This window comes from Ochotona curzoniae, unplaced genomic scaffold, assembly GCF_017591425.1.
Source record: "Ochotona curzoniae isolate NIBS_2020 unplaced genomic scaffold, NIBS_Ocur_1.0 contig_2210, whole genome shotgun sequence".
In the NCBI taxonomy this organism is placed as follows: Eukaryota; Metazoa; Chordata; class Mammalia; order Lagomorpha; family Ochotonidae; genus Ochotona; species Ochotona curzoniae.
This window is the reverse complement of record NW_024465369.1, coordinates 45,389,804-45,410,717: the sequence shown is the minus strand read 5'-3', so window position 1 is coordinate 45,410,717 and position 20,914 is coordinate 45,389,804. Positions and strand designations below refer to the sequence as shown.

Here is a 20,914-nt window from a genome sequence, read left to right as displayed (position 1 = left end):
AGAGGCAATGACTTACTCATAATGATCCTTGGAAAAACAAAGCAGAACCTTTTAAATAAAAAATAAATAAATAAACTTTCCTGGAATTAGTTACAAATTATGTTTTAATTACTGTTTCAAATCTGGGATTGCAAATTGAAATGAAAGAATGCCATTGTGAAGAGAAAGGGGGGAGGAGAAGGAGTGTGGGTGGGGAAAGTGTGCAGGAGGGAGGTGATTGTGGGAAGTACTACCATGCTCCGAAATCTGTATTGTGAAATGTGAGACATTTGTTCACTTTATATGAAGGAAAAAAAAAAAAAAACACCAAAAATCCCATCATTTCGATTGCCTGGAGAATGCATTTAATAAGGGAGGAAGCTACATCAAAAGCCAGAAAATATGCAGCAAGGGAAGAATAAAGCCCACCCTGCATTTCCTTGGAAAAAAGGAAAATCTGAGAGCCTAGCAAACCTCATTGACTTTCATCTAAGACAAAGGAATCCATCTAGTTTCATGTAAAAAACAGCATTTCATGTCTATGTTACTTGCTTGAAGAAAATAATTCTTTACTTTCTTAGTTTTGAAATGCCATTTGGCATTTCAAAAAATGCCAAATGGCATTTTTATGGCATTTCAAACATGGAGTCTAACCATTTTAAACTCAAGTCACATATTTGCAATTACATAGACAGTATTATCTGCTTCAGGTAGTTATCAGAGGCTATAAGTAAAATTCAGCCAAAAAAAATTTTGTTCAGTTGGAAGCCCAAGGTGGTCTCAAAGTATTTCACTGAAATAATCCTGTAGTCCTTGTATTCCTACTTTTCAGCCTTGCTGCTTTTCTGGGTTGTATATAAACATATATTTTTTTCAGTATTCTGAACTTGTACCTCATTTACAGTTCCTTCCTATTTGAGTTACAGCTAGATTTTTTCCTAAAGATATAATTTTCTCCTGAAATTGTACAATATCTAATCTTTAAATCAATTTAGACACAGCTAGCTAGTAAAAGAAATACTACCTTGAGCCTTTCCTTACAAATAATGTTGATAAAACTTTGTTGGCAATCGACATTGTCCATTTATTTAAAACTTAGCACGTTTGCGCAGTTGGACGTTTACAGAGGGTTGAATTCCAAATGGCCGATGAATAATACCCTAACAGCACACTTCTGTGCAGCATCATCCTTGCTTCCTAAACTTTGACACATTCACGCATTGTAAATTTGTTATATATTATTGTCCTGTATCTTATTCAGTTTAATGCGTGTCAGGCTTATTCTAGTTCAATGTTAGATATTTTATTAAATATTATATATTGTTTCATTTATTAAATCTTACTCGATACATTTCTAAATGAGTAAATCTTCATCAGTGACATGATGAAACCATCTCTCATGAACACATTCCTACTTAGTAATGTGAATCTTGCTTGGAAAACTTTGAAAACATGTTGGATGTAATTATATAATGCAGTAATTGCATTTCCACATTAGAGTACCAGGTTCAACTAAGGATAGAGTAGTGCAATAAGAAATAAACTTGCTTTAACAAAAACCAGTTCCACTGAAAGGTAATTGGTATTATCAGCATATGCTGGAGAATTCTAGGTATGAAAATGTAACGCAAATAACTGCATTAAGGAAGTTAGATTTATTTTAAATAACAAATGCATCACTTTAATTATAAACACTTTTAACAGAAATTGTATTTACACTTCTAGTGAGGCTTTCCTTAAATATGCACTTCTTTTTGATGGAAATACACATTATTTAAACTAGACACCTAAGACTTTTTTTCACACAGTTTGTGAAACAATTCCCACTGTATTTATAACTAAAAAAATTAAACTGGTAACAGATTAACATTTAGTTGCTTAGAAAGTGGATCATCTGAGGAAATTACATCCATTTTCTAAATTGATTTTTTTTTCATTTTACTTGGAAAAAAATAAAACGAAGTGCTATTTAAGCATAGCTTTTTTTGGAAATACAGTGAGAATTCTTAAAAAAATGATTATTTCTTACTTAGTGGAAAAGTATAGTTATCTGAATAGATTAAAACTTTGTGATTTGAAACAGAGAATAGACGTAAATAAGATTTTTCTGTTAAAAGTCATAATATATTTTGCAATGCTATTTTCCACTGTTGCAGACATAGCTTCTTTTCTTAGGCAATACAGAGTTGAAATGTTTCAGTTTTACTTTGAATATCCTTTCTCTGACCACAGCCTCTCTGTATCCTTTATCCTGTTTTAATTTCTAAAACAACGCATTATATCATCTAGAGTTGCATGATTTATGCATCTATGTAACACCCATTACAATAGGAGCAACATGAAATCGTCTTTGTATTATTCACAGCTGTTTCTTCAGTGTTTAGAAACAGTGCTCAGTGTATTATTCTGAATAAATAACTAGCAAGTCCCCACATGAACAATAAGTTAGACCAAAACCCAAGTGCTTCCTTAAAATTTCAGTACTGAAATTCAACAGAGTACCGAGTACCGGGTACAAATATGACCTTGTACAATTTACCTCAAATTTTGTTAAATGTAATGAGACTTGAAGGTGTTGTTAAATAAGATAATAGACTTAACTTTGTGCTTAGATTATTCTAAGGACCAAAAGAAGAGTAGCTTCCTTTATTATCAATTTTAACTGTAAAACACTTTTTTGTTTATTTGTGGGAGGATAAAAATGACAGAATTCAGACAAATTGGCTCATTTCCTGTGGATTAGGAGATCAGTAACATTGCCTGTATCAGGATCATTCTCAAATGGGAGAAAACCAGTTGGCCATACCAAATGAATATGGCTGTTCCTTATGCAGTGTGATTCATGTTAGATTTAATTACCACCCCAGAGAAGCATTGATAGGGAAGCCGTGTCACGAAGGAAGAAAACCATTTACACTGTAAAGGAAGTTTCCATTGGTCATGGTGGTGGAAACATGCACACACTAATCTAACTAAATGGATCACCAGTAGTCAACAAAAGTAACTATTGATGAAAACATGTCTACCACTTTTGATACATTAGTAGCTGAGTATATCAACTCAATGTTCCATCCAAAAGACAAAATATAGTTGTTTTGCTTATTCTTTTCAATATATTTGATGTCTTCTGCCTACTGCTTTGGCAGTGTCTAGATTGGCATGAATTTTTCCCCTCAGATTCATATTAATTTTTTTATTGGAAACAGATCAAAGTGTTTGGGAATCAAATTAGGTAAACTAGAGTCAGAAAACATGACAGTGCAGACTAGTCTATGTATTGCTGGCATTTCTTCCTCCTGTTATTTTGTATGCTCAGGGTAAGTATTGAGAAGAGTAGCTTGGAAATTTCTAGCTCATGTGAAAACTAAATGGAAGAGCAAAGGCAACCTTTTTGCCCATACTAGCACAGAATTGTACAGATGAAACAGCATGGTGTTTGGGGTCAATATGACAGCAAACATTGGAACTTGAAGACAACTATGGGAAAGATGAAAATTTTAGGCAAGGAAATTTAGGTTTCCTGATCAACTGTTATTGATCTTGGGGATATTTTTCCCAAATACTAAATTCTTGCTTTGTGACAAAAGATGAAAATTTGCTTAATGTCTAACTGAAGTATTTTAAGTATTTGTTTTAATAAAGGGGGTAGTTTTATATTACCAAGGTGAAAATAAGCGATAGTTCATCTTTCATGACAGAAATCTATGATTATTTGATAAAAATCCATCATGTGATATTCTATTAAAAATAACCAACTACTACTAAATGTTCTTCATCAACTGAATGTTATATTTGGTAAATATGTGCCATTGCTTATTTCATTTAATGTTCAAGCCAATTCTCTGAAGCACTGTTACTATATGTATTTACAAATGAAGAAACTGAGAATGAAAGATCTGAAGTAATTTACTCAATCCAAAGAGAAGGTTCCTACAGCTGTAGCCTCATTTCAGGTTTCTGAACTGTACATACTAAAGTGATATGAGCTGCTTCTAATTGTTCCATAAGAGAATAGGAAACATGTGATCTTATTTCATATAGAGTGCAATGCCTTTGTTGGCTCGGCTTGCACCAACTGCCTGTAAATCTGCTTGTCAAAACCACATATTGAAATGATATTTTAAGATCATTAGCGGTCGAGTTTTTCAGTGGAGACGATTCAGACCCACAAACCACATTTTGTATTCTGTGGTTATGCTAGAATATAAAGGGATGTTATAAAATTTTTAAAAAACCAAGAGAGGACTTTTGTAAAACATTCTGTGAGTTTATAAACAATTAATTTTAGTATTTTGAATGAAATAAGGATGCTTTAAGAATTTGGGGTAAATAAAATTATTTGCAGGTTAATGTTTGATAAAGATCTCTTACAATGAAAGGTTCTTGTTTAAACCAGCTATTTGTTTACCAATCATGTGTTTTTGGTTTTCAAGTACAAGTTGATTTTATTTGTACCAGCACATTTACATGTGCTAGTGAATATGTTCAGAAGAAAATAATATCCATTACCAGAAAAATCTGAGCCACTTTTACCTCAAGACATTGATAAAAACCATATGACAGATATCATCTGTCTGCATTTGTTTAAGTTGCACAGTGCCTGCAGGCAGGAAAGGCAGAAACTAAAACACTAGGTTACTGTTTTAGGCCATAGGACATATTTACACAGTACAAACTGAAATGCTTTGGCAACCGTCCAATTTATCACGGTAATTTGAACAGAAAAACTAGATATCATGTTTCTGAGACAAAAGTCTTTGGTTTGAGTTATAGAGAGTTGGTTTTCTAGGGTTAACCATACCATGTAGATAATCTTATAAAATATTCAAAATCAGATGGCATGTCTCTGATGGTGCGACTTCATCTGTACTCTACTCCCCTTCTATTATATTTTTAAACTTTGTTCATAAAGACATTGTTTAGGAATCAAAAGTACTAATGAAAGTATACCCTGTTATTATCTGTTGAGAGCAAAAAGGATTCTGTGGTGGCTGCACTCACAATAAACATGTTTACAAGTGAATATGCACCAGCAATTCACTCTTGAGTGTTCATTTAAACACACTGAAGGGTAGGAAGATTAGGAGAAGAGGCAGTTCTCAGAGGAAAGGAATAGAGACTACATAGAGAAGCACAAGCACAAAAGGTGAATAAAGCAAATTAAAAATTTTTAAAAACTGATCAAAGTTGGCAATTGTTTCTAATCCTTCTACATATGATTATGACTGACTTAAAGTTTTAATAATGTGCTCTTTGTATTGTATTGATTATCTACTATCCTTTCAGCTCATGTAAATTTGTATTCAATTATTAACTAAAAAATGTCTTTCATATTGTTTTCCTTTTTCCAAGTTACTTCTTATAAATATTTCATGTTTGTTGTCTAAGGAGACTTTCTCAAACTTTTGCCATAAATTAAAACTAATATATAGTTATATATATATTATATATATATATAATCAACAGAAAGGGGAAAAAACATCCCAGCGATGCAAACATTTGTTTCCCCATGATGAAAACTGAGTTACTGAAATTCTATTACAAACAAGTGGTATTTTTACATGGGCAATCGGTTCCTCTCTAAACACGATTCAGCTTGCAGGAGAAACGGGGTAACCTTAAAGCACTGGTTTCAAAATAAAGCCATGTAACCATTGTATATGTTCAGTAGTTCATCACAGCAGACAGATATACCAATTTGGAAAGAATATTCCATACTAGGTCTTTTCTCCTATACATCAACTCACTTCAGAGCCTTCAAAGAAAAAATACCGCTAGGATATTTTATTTAAATTGGGCTTAAGTGTGAAGTGAAATGAAGCATACCATTGTAAAAATTAAAATTGAAAAACAGGGCCCAGCGTGGTAACCTAGTGCCTAAAGTCCTTGCCATAAATGCACTGGTTCTAATCCCGGCAGCCCCACTTCCCATCTAGCTGCCTGCTTGTGGCCTGGGAAGGCATTCAAGGACAGCCCAAAGCCTTGAGATCTTGTACCTGTGTGGGTGACCTGGAAGAGGCTCCTGGCTCTTGGCTTCAGACCGGCTCAGCTCCAGCCATTGCAGCCGCTTAGGGAGTGAATCAGCAGATGGAAGATCTTCCTCTCTGTCTCTCCTCTCTGTATTTCTGACTTTCTAGGTAAAATAAATCTTAGAAAAAAACAAAAACTGAAAAACAAAATAATTAAGGAGGAAGTGGGGGAAGGAAATGCGGGTAGGAAGGAAGATATTGTGTGTGGTATCACTGCGTTCCAAAATCCTTATGTATTGTGAATGCATGAAGCTTGTTTACTTTATCTAAGTGAAATATTAATTTTTTAACTTAGCTCTTTTCTTTAGTATGTATTCCCTTAAGTAATAACAAGTATCGTGTTCTTCTTTTATTCAAAACTTTGAAAGAATCATTATTTCTGTAAAACATAATCAATATCTTATTTCTCAGATTTTATAATGGCCAGCCTCTTACCACCCTACAGATTCCAAAAGTCAGAAATATGACTTTCCAATATGAAATTAACCATTCTTAGAGGAACTCCACTGGGATTTCATACACGTTTGTTTTGAGTGTCTTCTCATTCCCAATGATCTTTCCAAAGATCATTTCTGTGCATGAAATCTTTCACACAAGTTTCCACTAATGGAATTCATTTTCTTTTTCATTTACTTTGTGATACAGTTCCATAGGTTCTGGGATTTCCCCTCCTTACCCTGCAAAATCTCCTCCCCCCACTGATTTCCCCTATATTATTACAATATCATAGTCCTTTAAAAACAGTCATAAATTCCTCACTCTCCTATTTAAGTGTATCCTGACATGTAGGTATGGACAATGGCAGAGAGTCCCACATCCCATTGCCATGATGCATTTAACACTTCCATTGGGAGTCCATCTTTGATTTGGAAGGAGAGATGCTTACATTTGGGTAGGATAGTCTGTTATACAGTTCCTCTAGATGACTAAATGCACTCCATGGAGTATTTCGCATTCTCTTTTTTAGTGGAATGCACATATGAACAATCTGTAACTATTAGTTGGTCCAAATATACTTCTAGGTTCTTAAAAACACAAGGGCTATGTTTAAAATCACAGATATATAAGGGAAGAATTCTCAGAAAAAATACAGATTAATTTTTGCAGCTTTAAATATAGAAAACCTTAGTATCCAATACTAAATCTAATATGCTGAGTAAACAAGGTACTTAGGGATAAAATCAGGTGAAATTTCCATTAAGGGTTTATTTTAAAAAACAGTTTATTTATTTGAATGGTGGAGTGACAGATAGTGAAAGATCTTCTCTCAGCTGGTTCATTCCTCAAAAGGTGGAAATTTCCAAGCTGGAACAGATTGAAGTTAGAAGCCAGACATTTGTGTCAGGTCTGCCAGGTGGATGTATTGTTCCAAGCAGCTGAGCCATCCTCTGCTGCTTTCCCAGTAGTGTTGGTAGAAAACTGGATTGAAAATGGAACAATTGTTAATCTGTTTGCTGATATGGAATGCTGGTGTGGCAAATAGCAGCTTAATGCACTGTTCTATAATGCTTTTCCTTCCTTAAAGTCAACAGTGTAGAAATCTTTGGTTTCAATTATGTAGGGTAGGTTAGTGTGATGCAAATAACTCTATAACTGAATGGGACACACAGAATGAGGTTGCATTTGTGTAATGAAATGATTTTCTGTGGGTTTAGACTTATGTATTCAGTCTCAAAGAGATTATAGTCTATTATTTTAAATTGTTACCAGGAGTAAGCCTTTAAGGAAATGCTTCATGAAGAAGGTAGTGTTTGAATTTTTCCTTGAGTTTGTGTACGGAAGTCTATATATACACAATTTCTGAGTGTGGTACTCCTCTATCGCTAATGATTCCTCTGTCTCATCTACTTGGACACAAGCTCACATCACCATTCCATCTCTCTTGCTTTTTACAAGAGGATATCCCTTTCATTAATGACTTTGTTTTGTTTGTTTGTTTTTCATGACTGGACCTATCAGAAAAATGTAGTCAAGTTGGATAATCTCATTGGTGCTAAGTCTGTATTTCTTTTTATCAGTTCATTTAAATATGACATTATCTTTCTCATGGTTTGTCTGCATAATCACCGCCACAGAAAATCATACACACAGAGCAGCCTGTGTGTTTTTATAACAAGCATATAATTTGTGCAAGAATTTGACAAATACAAGTTGTTCATCTTAGTTAGCTGCTGCATAAGTGTTTTTAGTGGTTACCTAATATGACCGAACCTCAGCTTTATATTTGAACAATAAATGTAAATAACAATAAGGTTCTGTGATTACAAAAAATTCTTGTTTGGACCTTAACACATGTAAACTTCCTATTCCATTTGTAGTCTATCTCTGCTGAAGCAACTTATTTGTCTGTAGCTCAAGGAATTATAAGGAATTATACGTTTTTTTCTGAATATTTTTTATTGTGAGTGAGCCTTGGCTAGAAAGCTATTTCTCACAACTTGGAAAAAATGGCTGTGAATTGGGACTACATTTTATTTGAATGACAATTAGTAGAAATGTGGAAACATTTTGGCAGCTAAACTTTATATTTCTTTGCCATCTAGGAGCCTAAGTTGCCAGAGGATCACCTTACACAAAAATCTCTTCTTCTCCTTTGTTTGTAATTCTATTGTGACAATCATCCACCTCACTGCAGTAGCCAACAACCAGGCTTTAGTGGCCACGAATCCCGTAAGTGCAATGAAAAGCCTTTTGGTTCCAGGGTTACTTAAGCAAGAGAGGGGAAAAGACACTCTTGGGGTGGGTTTGTTATGGTAAATGCATTATGTGTGTAACTAAGCACAAATTTTTGCATAGTTATGATTTGATATACCAAAGAATATGTTACCATAACAGAAATAAATATTTCTCAATATTCCCAAAAAGCAATACTTTTCTTTGCTTTGTTTCTATGTGGTATACCTATCTTCAGCTCCTTTGTGGATGTAGAATCATGCTGCTGTTGGAACAGTGTTTATAACAACATAACATCTATCCAATCCAGGGAAAAAAATCAATCAAAGCAACAAAATCTGGGCCAACATTGTGACCTAGAGTGCTAGCCTACCGTTGCAACACCACAACATGCCATAACAGAGCACTGGTTCAAATGTTGGCTGCTCTGCTTCCTACACAGCTTTCTGCTAGTGTACATGAGAAGGCAACAGATGATGACCCGAGTTCTTGGGGCTCTGTTAGTCATGTGGGTAACCAGGATGGAGTTCCTGGCTCCAGAATCCAGCAGGCCCATTAATGGGTATTGTGGCTATTTGGGGAGTAAACCAGTAGATACAAGAACTCTTTCTTGCTTTGGCCCTCTCTCAATGTCATTCTTTCAAATAAATAAATTTACTTTATTTTAAAATAATTGCATATACTTAGGAAAAATATAAACACAAGACACATAAATTAAACTGTATTTTGTTTCAGGCTGACTGTAAAACAATAAAATGGGAAAATAATGAATTATACATTCTCTACATAATACTCAACTTTAGCAACAAAAACATTAAAAGGTTAAGAGATTGTATCAAGTATCCATTGTCTCAATGAACAAGTATATCATTTTTTCTTCTAAATCATGTTTCTAAGGCATTATTTTATTTTTTCTATAAATGTATATATTTTATGTAAGCCATCTGCAAATGCAGCTCTGCTTGAATGTAATATCTGCATTTATGAAAGAAAGATTCAAATTCTAAAAAATGGTCTGCTTTCACAATGTTTGTAGTGAATATATAGATATACTAGTTTTAGAGACAAATTTCTGTGTTTGAGTCCAGTGGTTTTTTAAGATTAGGCTATCAGAGAAATCAAAGGAAGGAATTGTTACCAATGGGTCAATAAACAACACTCTCATGTGTACTTTATATGTGTTTTTAGGGTAGTTTCCAAAGTTCCAAAATTCCCTGCATTGTTTGCACATGTGCATCCGGATGGTTTAATCTTGTATATGTTCCACTCTACGGTCACCGGGTTAGGAAACACACTGGGGTATAATTAGTAATATAAAAAACTGGCCAATGTCCCATAATTTTAGAGTGAATTTCTCCAAGGCCAAGAGATTCAGTGTTTTGTGACAATACAGTCTAAATTTGGTATTTCTAAATAAGGAAATTGTATTTAATACATAAAATATAAACTGTAACACATTTTAGCACCATCTTGGAAAAATTCTTTGTTCATTTAATCAATGCCCTACAAGAAATATCTTTCCAAAAATCTCTAAATGCTTATCATAATGGTTTGTAGATTAGTTTCTAATTGAAATAAAAATCTGAAGTTCAATTAGATCTGAATACCTAAAAAACATACAGAAAAATCTGAAGTTGAAGTCTATCATATGATGAGTAACTCAGTCATATCTTTGAAATGATTTGAATACAAAGATGTATAATTTAAATTTAATGTTTTATATTCTTTGCATATACCAATAAAGGACCATACTTTTCACTTATACTTCAACCAGGAGGAACTGTGTGTAGTAGTAACAAACTTGGAGTTGCAGGAATTGTATGTAGGGTATGACTTTGGTGCTATACAAGTGTTAGTAAATCACTTAAAAATTTCTCCATTATTCAATTTTTTCTCTATAAAATATACAACAATGATAATGCATATCTTACAGATTTACTGCAAAGATTAAATACTTGTATAAATACTTGTATAAATACAGATTTACTGCAAGGATTAAATACTTGTATGAACAATTTTAAATTGTTGCTATTTTATTGGAAAGGCAGAGTGAGATATCTAGATCATGGCTTCCCAGCTGAGCCCAAAGACCCAGATACCTGAGTCATGCCTGCTGCCTCTTAAAGGAGCATTGCCAAAAAGTCTGGATCAGCAGTGGAAAGCTAGGGTTCAAACTGGACACTCCAGTAAGGGATGTGGGAACCCAAGTGACAGCATCTTAATCACTAGCCAAATACTTAACCCGATACATTTTTAAGCAAATTTGATGCAATTATTATTAATATTAATTCATGATAATCTAATATTTATTTTCTTCTGGCCTTTCATTTCTACTTTTATTGGAAATATTTATTTAAAATATAATGGTATTTTCCACTAAGTATTATTAATTTTCATTTTCAGACAGGAAATTATAGCTGATGAGGATAATTTGCAATGTATTTCTTAGGAGCATTTTAAATGCATTCTCTTTGGGAAGAGAATAAATTAAATCTCTTATTTCTTTATATTTAATCTGTTTTTTAATCTTCTTGCCTCTGTAAGGATAAAAAAGAAAGGAATACTTGGGAAAAATGTGAAAGAAACCTATATATTTTTGTTCCTTTAACCTACATAAAACTCTCAAAATTCATATTTGGATAGGATATAGGGGCTCATTAGATTATTATTTGATAAGTGTTTTGCATGGGTGACCTGTTGTATGTAAGAGTTTTAAGTAGTTGAGCATTTCGAGTGAAATGTTTTAAAAAATTATTCTTTTCCCCACCAATATGCAACCATCTAGGAACTCATGATGGAATATTTAAGCTATGTATAAACAGATATAAAGTCACTTGTATGTGAAACTTTGTTAATTACAATTATATAATAAAATCAAACATAGTTAAAAACATACATTCACTAAATGAAGGTAATTTGGGTTTATACACTGTTTTCTGGAGATAAAGTCCTTTAAGTCTATGCTGAAAACTAGCATAGATAGATGAGCTGTTAGTATACAAGAGGGTATCAAGACAGAAAACTCCATATTTCTTGAGCTAGACAATGGTTTAAATATAAACAACTAAATATTGCCCCCGCCCCAACCCTTTCTTCCCCCCGCAGGTTAGCTGTAAAGTTTCCCAGTTCATTCATCTTTACCTGATGGGCTGCAACTACTTTTGGATGCTCTGTGAAGGCATTTACCTTCACACTCTCATTGTGGTGGCTGTTTTTGCAGAGAAGCAACACTTAATGTGGTATTATTTTCTTGGTTGGGGTAAGTGTCATGACACACATCAGATGACTTAACTGACTGAGAAACCTTTTTAGCATTTACGTTCCCTTTATGATAAAATTAGTTTACTAAGAAGGATTTTAAAAGACTATTACATAATTTATTTCTTATCACTGCTTTAAACTGAAATATCTAAAGCAAAGTATCACCAAATTACACTGTTGTCAGTAGTTATAATTTCAATTAATAGTGCACCATGGGTGAGTACTTAATGGCTAAGACAATGGAATTAGAATCATGAGTTTTGGACACAGCTGTCAAGTACTTTTGAATCTGCTTTTTAGTCGTGTTTATAGTTCCTGAATCTAACCAACTTTGAAATTCTATCTTAAAAAATTGATCTTTTCTGAAAAGAAAACTATCATTTTACAGTAAGACTAGAGGGATTAGAAAAACAAATTTGGGAGATTTTTTTTTTCTCTAAGCATTAATCACAAAGCAGAGACACACTATGGCATAAAGGAATAACTTCTAAGTAATAAAGCAAAGTACAAAATGCCAAAAATGAATTCAATAGGACTAGAATATAGAATCAAACAGAAATTTAACTTATATATCTACAGTACAGGTACACATAGAAACATAGAAGTATGTAGGAAGGTCATTTCAAATTCATGGAAAATACATATTATAAAGAATTATGCATCAATCTGAAGCATCTTTTGCTACCAAGCTCATCTTTGCAATTCATTTTCCAAAAACTTTTTGAAATACCTTTATATACATGTACAACAATCTTTGGCCCATCTTGTTTTACTTTAGAAAGCATTTTTTAAAATTTCCTGTTTGAAAGTTCTGATTTAGAATGTTGGAAAATGCAAAATTCTTATTATAAAAACCATCATTTTTTCTTCTGTTTCCTACGTAAGAATTTGCATTTAATCTCCCGCTATTCTGTTGATGGACATTCTTACCAGTCTCAACTTTTCCTCATATATCATCCAGTACCAAAAATTGGTACTTATCTTAAGCCATACCGGCTAGGAGGGACATTCATAAAATTAAGCTCTGGCATCTGCCAACACAAATAACTTATAAGAAAATGTACACAAGTACATAAAACATAAATAGTCATTCATCATATTTGTTACTTCACCATAGAGTTAATATTTGCTCAATAACTTGGAAGTCCGTCAGTCTTGCTTCTACACTGACTTTGAAGTTTCACATTTCATGACATAATTTAGGAATTTCAACTGTAAGGAAATTTGCCTGATTATTTATTTCTTTGATATCATTAGGATTTCCACTGATTCCTGCTTGTATACATGCCATTGCCAGAAGCTTGTATTACAACGACAAGTAAGAATCTCTCTTTATGATTTAAATTGCAACTAAATACAACAAAAATCTTAAAGATGGTTTCTTGATTTTATCCCCTAGTTGCTGGATCAGTTCTGATACCCATCTCCTCTACATTATCCATGGCCCAATTTGTGCTGCTTTACTGGTATGTAATTAAAATTCTCTTATTCTCATTAGTACTGGTATTTAAACTTTGCTTCCTGAATTGTCCTGCCTATTATATCTGTCACAATCAGTACTTGGAGCAGGGTTTCATGAAGCTGTTGTGGCTGAGGGGTGGTTCTGTGAGTTTAATGTATTTACCAGCTGCAATTTAGTGTTTATGTTTATATTAGAAAACCATTAAGGCTATTTTTAAAAATGAGTAATTGTTAAGTCATTCTGGTGACTGATGCCTACATACAAATGGCATTTGTACCTCCTTGATTTTGGTGATCTTAAGCAATTAAAATAGTCACTCTTTGCCTCAATCTTTCATTTGTAAAATAGATAATACAGCAAGTTTAATAAAAGTGACATCTAAAGATTTTTTTAAATTAAAAAAGTATCAAATGTGCTTAAACATAAAAAAGTACTTAGTTTGAAAGGTAGAAAACACACAGCAAGTGTCACATTTCTAGTTTGTGCCTGACCACACAAGACAAAAAGCTTACAAATCAACATTCTATTTCCTTTATGCTTTATATGAAACTTTTAATGTATCACACTGCACAGTGTAGTGAATTTTCAAAGGCAAAATGCCTCATTGCTTTTCTGTTTCAACAGCGAGTCACTATTTTTAAGCTATATTCAGAGACTGACTATTTTGCAGTCTGTCCTCAAAGAGCCAGTACTGAATCTTGGCTCTGTGACTGTTGACTGTGGATTGCAAGTCAAGTTTTCTTTTATTTTGCTGTGAGCCTTTTGGGACTTACTTTTCTTTTTTTTCTCTACAATGATGAATAATACGAGTGCACATTTCACAAGGTGTTACAAAGATTAATATTCTCAATAAAGTGATTAGCACAATGTTTCAAATGGGGAAAACGTTTTAAAGTTTTATGCATTTTAATCTCTGTATGATACTATGGTTCCATTTTGAGCAGAGTTCAAAGAAACTGAACAGCATTTTTGGGTCACCTAGGAGCTTTCAAACAAACCCAAGGCATTATTTTATTATGAACGATCCAACTGCAAAAGTGGATGTGCTGTTCTAATTCTTGCATCAAAAATTCAATTGAAAGCTCACGGCAAATGTAGATTGCACCAGCTGCTAGTGCCATCTGAGAGTCTAACCACAATCAGTTTCTTTCCACTCACACTTCCTCTATCAATTTAGGCAGGATGGTATTGGAGACACTTCAGCATTGTTCAGTTACTGCTTCACAGAAGCTGAGAGTGGTTACATCTAATTCAGATTAATGGAGAGATATTTTGATCATTCCAAGGGCATACTTAAGGAATTCCCAGTCATTGTGCGTGTGTGTGAGGGCTTCCAAGAATTCACTTATGTCGATGTCACCCATTTGTTGGTGTGACACATCATTGACGTCATGATATGAAAACGTCTTGTGTATATAGGTATACAAATTTCTGGGGGTTGGGGTAAAAATAGGCTTCTTTTCCTTTTAAACAGTTTTGCTTTCAAAATTGGATTATATCATGTGAAAAAATTCTTATCCTATTTTTGGATAAAATTAATGGTAGTAGTTATAAAAATCAAGTAGCATGCAAAGATCGTAATTCTGAAAAGCATTTTTTGTGGGAGATAGCATGCAGTAGATAGTGTGAGGACTATCCCTTGTCAGTTTTTGTTTCTAGTTTTGCATGTTAAATAGATTTGCGACTTTAGAGAAGCTGTGTGCATGTAAACTACAGCATTTCTACTATTTCGACTATGTCTTGTTAATTTATGATTTATAGTTGTTTGTTAGTATTCTAAAATACTCTCTATTATAGTGTTGTAAGGACATAAGGACCTTCATGTTAATGTGTGTAAAGGGGGGATAGATTTAATGTACGAAATAGACACAATTCTAAGAATATAATGATACATCCCACACTCTTCCCTTCTCTTCCCTTTCATTTACATTAAAAATGCAAGCAAGTAATGCTCTACTAAATAAAGAATCCAACAAGCAAAAGTGAAAAGACCCTAGTTCAGTTATAATGCAGGAAGGGGCTATAAACAATATTCAAATGTAAAGATATCAGTCTCATTCAAAAACAGTAAATTCCATATTTAGTCATAAGTTTTAAAATAGTCATGAATGATCAGGAAAGGAACACAAGAAGTTTGGTGAAATAACAGCTGAAATGTTGAGTTGTCATATTTCCTTTTTATACTTGTTGAAACAGCTTATTTTGCTTTTGTTATTTATCACATTCCCGTGTCTGTAAAAATGTTCCTTTGTCACTTTGCTATCACTGTAATAGTGAGCTCTATATTTATGAAGCAAATGTCACATTAAATTCTCTAAGAATAGCAGTTGAATGATTTTATGCTTCATTATTCTCAATACATGCCTTAAATACTCTATTATTTGTGTATTTTCATGTTAAGTGAGTTACTTCCAATATTTTTAATTTTATTAAGTTATGTGAATATATAGATTATATATTGATTTGTAGTTGGATCTGTAAGATTACTGAATAAAGGTCAGATGCCAAAAATTAAGAAAAGAAAGAACGAAAGAAAGAAAGAAAGAAAGAAAGAAAGAAAGAAAGAAAGAAAGAAAGAAAGAGAAAAAGAAAGAGAAGGATTAGCCCTCGTTCGGCTCCTTTGGAGTTAAGGCACATAATCCTATGTGAAGCATCAGTACTGGGCCTCACATAGATTAAAAATAGACAAAGGTTGAAAAACACAAACCAGGATGAATATAAGAAAGAGACAAAACAGCACTGAGAGAGAGATAGAAAACAGAGAAAGAAATGAATCCAATTCAATAGGACTATTGATTTTTTGGATTTTTATGTCATCCAATCAAAAGAAATGGTGTATTTTAAGAAAGGTTGTAAAGGCACAGGAAACAATAAATACACATTTTTTTTTTTTTTTACAAAATAACAAAGAGTCCTACAGAATGCCAAGTGATTTTAGCTTTGGATAATATACCGGGGTGACTATTAACTGGCTATGTTGCACGACTCGGTCTTCTATATGGACAAGGAATATTACACTGTTATTTTGGAGAATTGTTGTAATGATTATTGCTACATAAACATAGAGAGGATTAACCGAAAGATGAAACTGCTTATTATGGTGAAATATGTATTTGGAAATTATATAGTACATACAATTATAAAGTGATGCTTTAAAATAAAGTGGTTTTATAACCATCTGAAAAAATCTATAGGCTTTAGTTTAGGGAAAAGGGAAAGAAAATTAAAACTGCATGTTAAAAAAAATGAGCTTAGAAAAATACTCAAGTAGTTGCATGTTTCCCACAATACAATTTTATTTTTTCAAAGTTCAAATTCATTAACTTAAGTGCTTAGCAAATAAGCAAATCACAATTCTATATATATATAAATTCATAGAGGATATCAAAACCTTTATAAAAAATGCAATAAAAATAAATTTTGATGTGGAATTTTTTCAAAATTCATGCATTTTTATGAGATGTGTTTTCCATGAAATATAGAAATAGTTTGTATATAAAGTATTTAATAGAAGATATTTTAATATTGAAAATATCTTTATAAAATTGGAGATGCTTTAATAATATTTCTTAAACAATTTTATATGCGATTTTATTTTTTGTTTAGGTGAATCTTTTCTTTCTCTTGAATATTGTACGTGTTCTCATCACCAAGTTAAAAGTTACACACCAAGCAGAATCTAACCTCTACATGAAAGCTGTGAGAGCCACTCTCATCCTGGTGCCCTTGCTGGGCATTGAATTTGTGCTGATCCCGTGGCGGCCTGAAGGGCGGATAGCAGAGGAGTTGTATGACTACATCATGCACATCCTAATGCACTATCAGGTATGGCATTCGCATCAAGAATACAGCTTATGAAATTGGTCAGCAAATTGACATCTGGCCTCGGTTATTTCTGATTATGTAGACATTGGTTACAAGTGCTTGAAACTTTTCTTTTTCAAATTCAGAGGTTTGTATTTTTTTTTTCTTTTTCAGGGCCTTTTAGTCTCTACAATTTTCTGCTTCTTTAATGGAGAGGTATGTCAATTTTAGCCCTTGCTTCATTTCATATTTGTAATTTATTTTTTTTCCTTTGAAAAGTGAGATGCAATTATAAATTCCCCAGAAACAATTATTTTAAATTCCATTTTCATCAGAAAGCCAAATCATGGAGTCTGCTTTCATAAACGCAACCATCGTTCCAAAAGCTAAGTCATATTGGAGTTGTAGCCTTGGGAAAGACTGAAATATTCCAACAGTGACTTTTATTTGTTGAGTCTTTTGACCTATATTAGTGTAAACAATGTAACTACATAGAATCTCCCAACTAATCAGAAATGCTATTGGCTCACTTTACCCATTTCTCTTGCTTGCCTTCTCCACATTGTGGCCTTTGGAAAGTTTCTTTAGTGGATACAAAAAATTTTTAAAAATTAAATTGTTATGAAGCATGAGAAGTAATGTATAATTTAGAATATAATACATTAATTTGTACTCCGGAAATGTGACTTTGGATATTTATTTATTTATTTATTTATTTATTTTTATTTAGCTTGTCTTATTTGAGAATTTCAGGCATTTTGAAATGGGACCATATTTCTCATACTTATGACTAGTTTTATAGCTCATTGGCTTGATCTCTATTGATATTTATATATTCTTAATCTTCTTGACATATTTCAACCTGCAGGAGGATTTAGCAAAATCAAACTTTAGAAACCCAGAGCACAACTGAGTGACGTAGGGACAGTTGCTAAATGAGAGCCTTATCACAAAGCGGCTGGTGGGGACCATGTGGAACCAATTATCATTTTATGAGGATGATTCCTTTTTTTGGCATAAACTCAAATTTCAATTAAATTAAAATTATGCTACATTTTCATTATAATCTACACATTTTCATCCATTTATCGTAGGCTGTTGAATTGTCAGTCACATTTCAGTCCTAAAGGTTGTGCTTTCATGATTTTTTTTTTTTTTTTGCTTTTAGAAAATAAGACTGCTTTTCTAATGTCAATTGGAAGCGCAGATGGAGGATGCATGTGGGAATTAAACAATTTTGCATGCCTTGTAGGTTGTACAAAAGCAGTTATTGACACATCTCAAAGAATATGCATCGGATATAAAATGTACTTCTGAATTTACAGAAAATGATCTTACGTTTTAAAGTTTAATTTTCAAATATCAAAACCTAATCATTACCACAATATTTTATGACAGGCCCTGTGTGCAATAAATGCAGCAAGTCCTTTGAGCCCCAGAGATGGCACTTTCTTTTTGGCAATGTTATTTCTGAAAATGCTCAATTTTCTAGGTTGCATGTCTGTCTTTGCTAAGGAGAAATAAAAACTAAATTACTTACAGAAGTCTCACAAGATTTAATGTAAACTAGGAAATATAAAGTTTTTAGTAATTGCTTCACTTTGAGTAGATATTCAACCAGTCAAATATTAGGAATACATTTGAAATAACTCATTTAAAAATACATGTGCAAATGTGAACATTAGTCATATTAAATCAGAAATCTCAAATCAACCCTTTTATTAAGCAAGCATGCCAAGGGATTACCCCAGCTAATCCCTAACACTTTTGTTTCACTCTATCTCTGTAAGCAAAAGGGACACGGAACTTTGATCCTCTGCCATGTCCTAAGACAGAAAAATTTGGCTCTAGAAAATTAAAATGATACAAAAAACTTTGAGCTTGGTTGTTGCAAAATCCTTCAGTTCTTCACACATCTCTCATATCAGTTTCCTTTGTTAATCTCTAGAGATGCAAACCTTATTTAAGTATGATTCATTTCTCATCTGCAGAAACATTGTAATCCTTTTCTTCTTGTCCCACTGAATTTTAGGTTTTCCCACTCTAATAATATGAAGCAACAGCTGCCAAAGTCATTTTGTGTGATTCCAACTATGTCACGTACATCTAAAAATCATTTGCCCACACTTAATTTCCTCTTTGTTTTCCACGTTAGTTCCAGTGATTTGTCTTTTGCTTAATTACGTGTGTGTATGTTTCTACTCTCAGCTCTGATTTATTATTCTAGCCAAGAGTCTCTTGCTGTTATTTCTCACAGTGATTTGAATCACTGTTGCCTGGCAAGCACGCAGGCAGCTCTTGTCTCATCCTTAGTCCAGCACAGACAAAGTGTGCTCTGCTAACACAGCTGTCTAGGGACTCCCAGAATAAGAGTATATTTAATGCTTCAGGGTAGATCTTTTATAAAATGAATAAGGTTTTCTGAGAACTGATCTCACCTTGGAATATTTATATGAATCTCTATTAAGTATTTCAATTGATTTAGAGTAAAAAGGATGGGATAGCTTCTGGGCATGTAAAATCATACTGTTATTTTCTTAATAGTTTCTCTTACAACACTTTATACAGTATTCACAAATGAAAGACTGAAAAAATATTCACATACTTAACAATAGAAAAATATCTCTCCTCAGATTTTCCTCATTCTGGGTGTCGCCTTTAAGGTTCTATTGAATAGACAATATGCATTATGGGACACAGATGAAATTTGTAGCATCATTGTAGAAAGTAACATAAGCAAACAAGTCTATAATGTTTATATGTCTTTGATCAGATTTGTTTGCTTAAAAAGCAGGCCTGCAGCAGCTGGAGATGACCAATGTCATGTCTTGAAACAAAGTTGGGATCTCTCTGTGGGTAGCAAGGACTGAAGTATTGGAACTGTCATTTCCTGCCTTCCTGGGCGCACATGAGCAGGAAGCTAGACTGGAGATGGAACCAAATCTCAAAAGCCATGCACTCTAATTTGAAATGTGGGCCTCCCAAGCAGCATCCTAACAGCACCAAAAGACCTGGATCCAATTAGATTTATTTTTTTATTTAAAAAAAGAATACCCTAGAGTTCATGAAATTTATTTTCCATGGCGTTTCTGATGATTTTGTTCAGAGGGAGAAAAGAAGGAAATAGCATTAATCAAAAAAGATAAAAGGGGCAATATCATTATTCAAAGAAGATAAAAATTTTCACAGCTAATTTGCCTTTTAGACTTGAATTCAAGCTTTCGTTTTCAAGACTTTCCTAGAATCACAGCTATAATTCTACTTGTCACCATTACTTCATCATTAATGTAGTCTTTAATACAACGGTACATTTCACTTCCATTTAACCAGTTTCTACACTCAGTCAATTCAACATTTAGTAACAATGTTAGTAAAGCTTTATTAAACATAAAATAGCAGGATGAAAACTAATTCCCATACGATTTAGCTAGATGATTAACATTTTAAAAAATTTCTGTAGTGAAAATGCACAATTATAAATCATTCATTTATCAATTTTCTTGAAGATATTACATGTATAAATATTAACTTTAAATTGGTTTAAATATTTTATTTGGAGAATTCAGTGTTGGTAAACTAAATGGGAAGTAGAGCATATTTTTTTCTACAAGGACTTTTATATTTTAGGCAGATTAATGTGAATAGAACTTATTTCCTCCAGCTATTGCAATTGTGTATACAGAAATGAACATAAAACTGCTAAACT

The 20,914-nt window shown here is 33.0% G+C and overlaps 1 protein-coding gene across 2 annotated transcripts in view; it reads left to right on the top strand.

The window, feature by feature from the left end:
• CALCRL (calcitonin receptor like receptor) overlaps positions 1 to 20,914 on the top strand; it is a 92,578-nt gene that overhangs the window by 66,343 nt on the left and 5,321 nt on the right. For both annotated transcript variants that reach the window (XM_040971835.1, XM_040971834.1), the window contains 6 exons: positions 8,552 to 8,678; positions 11,787 to 11,940; positions 13,200 to 13,260; positions 13,342 to 13,408; positions 17,011 to 17,229; positions 17,383 to 17,424. In XM_040971835.1, coding sequence (XP_040827769.1) covers positions 8,552 to 8,678; positions 11,787 to 11,940; positions 13,200 to 13,260; positions 13,342 to 13,408; positions 17,011 to 17,229; positions 17,383 to 17,424 — 670 coding nt within the window. The remainder of the gene's footprint in view (positions 1 to 8,551; positions 8,679 to 11,786; positions 11,941 to 13,199; positions 13,261 to 13,341; positions 13,409 to 17,010; positions 17,230 to 17,382; positions 17,425 to 20,914) is intronic.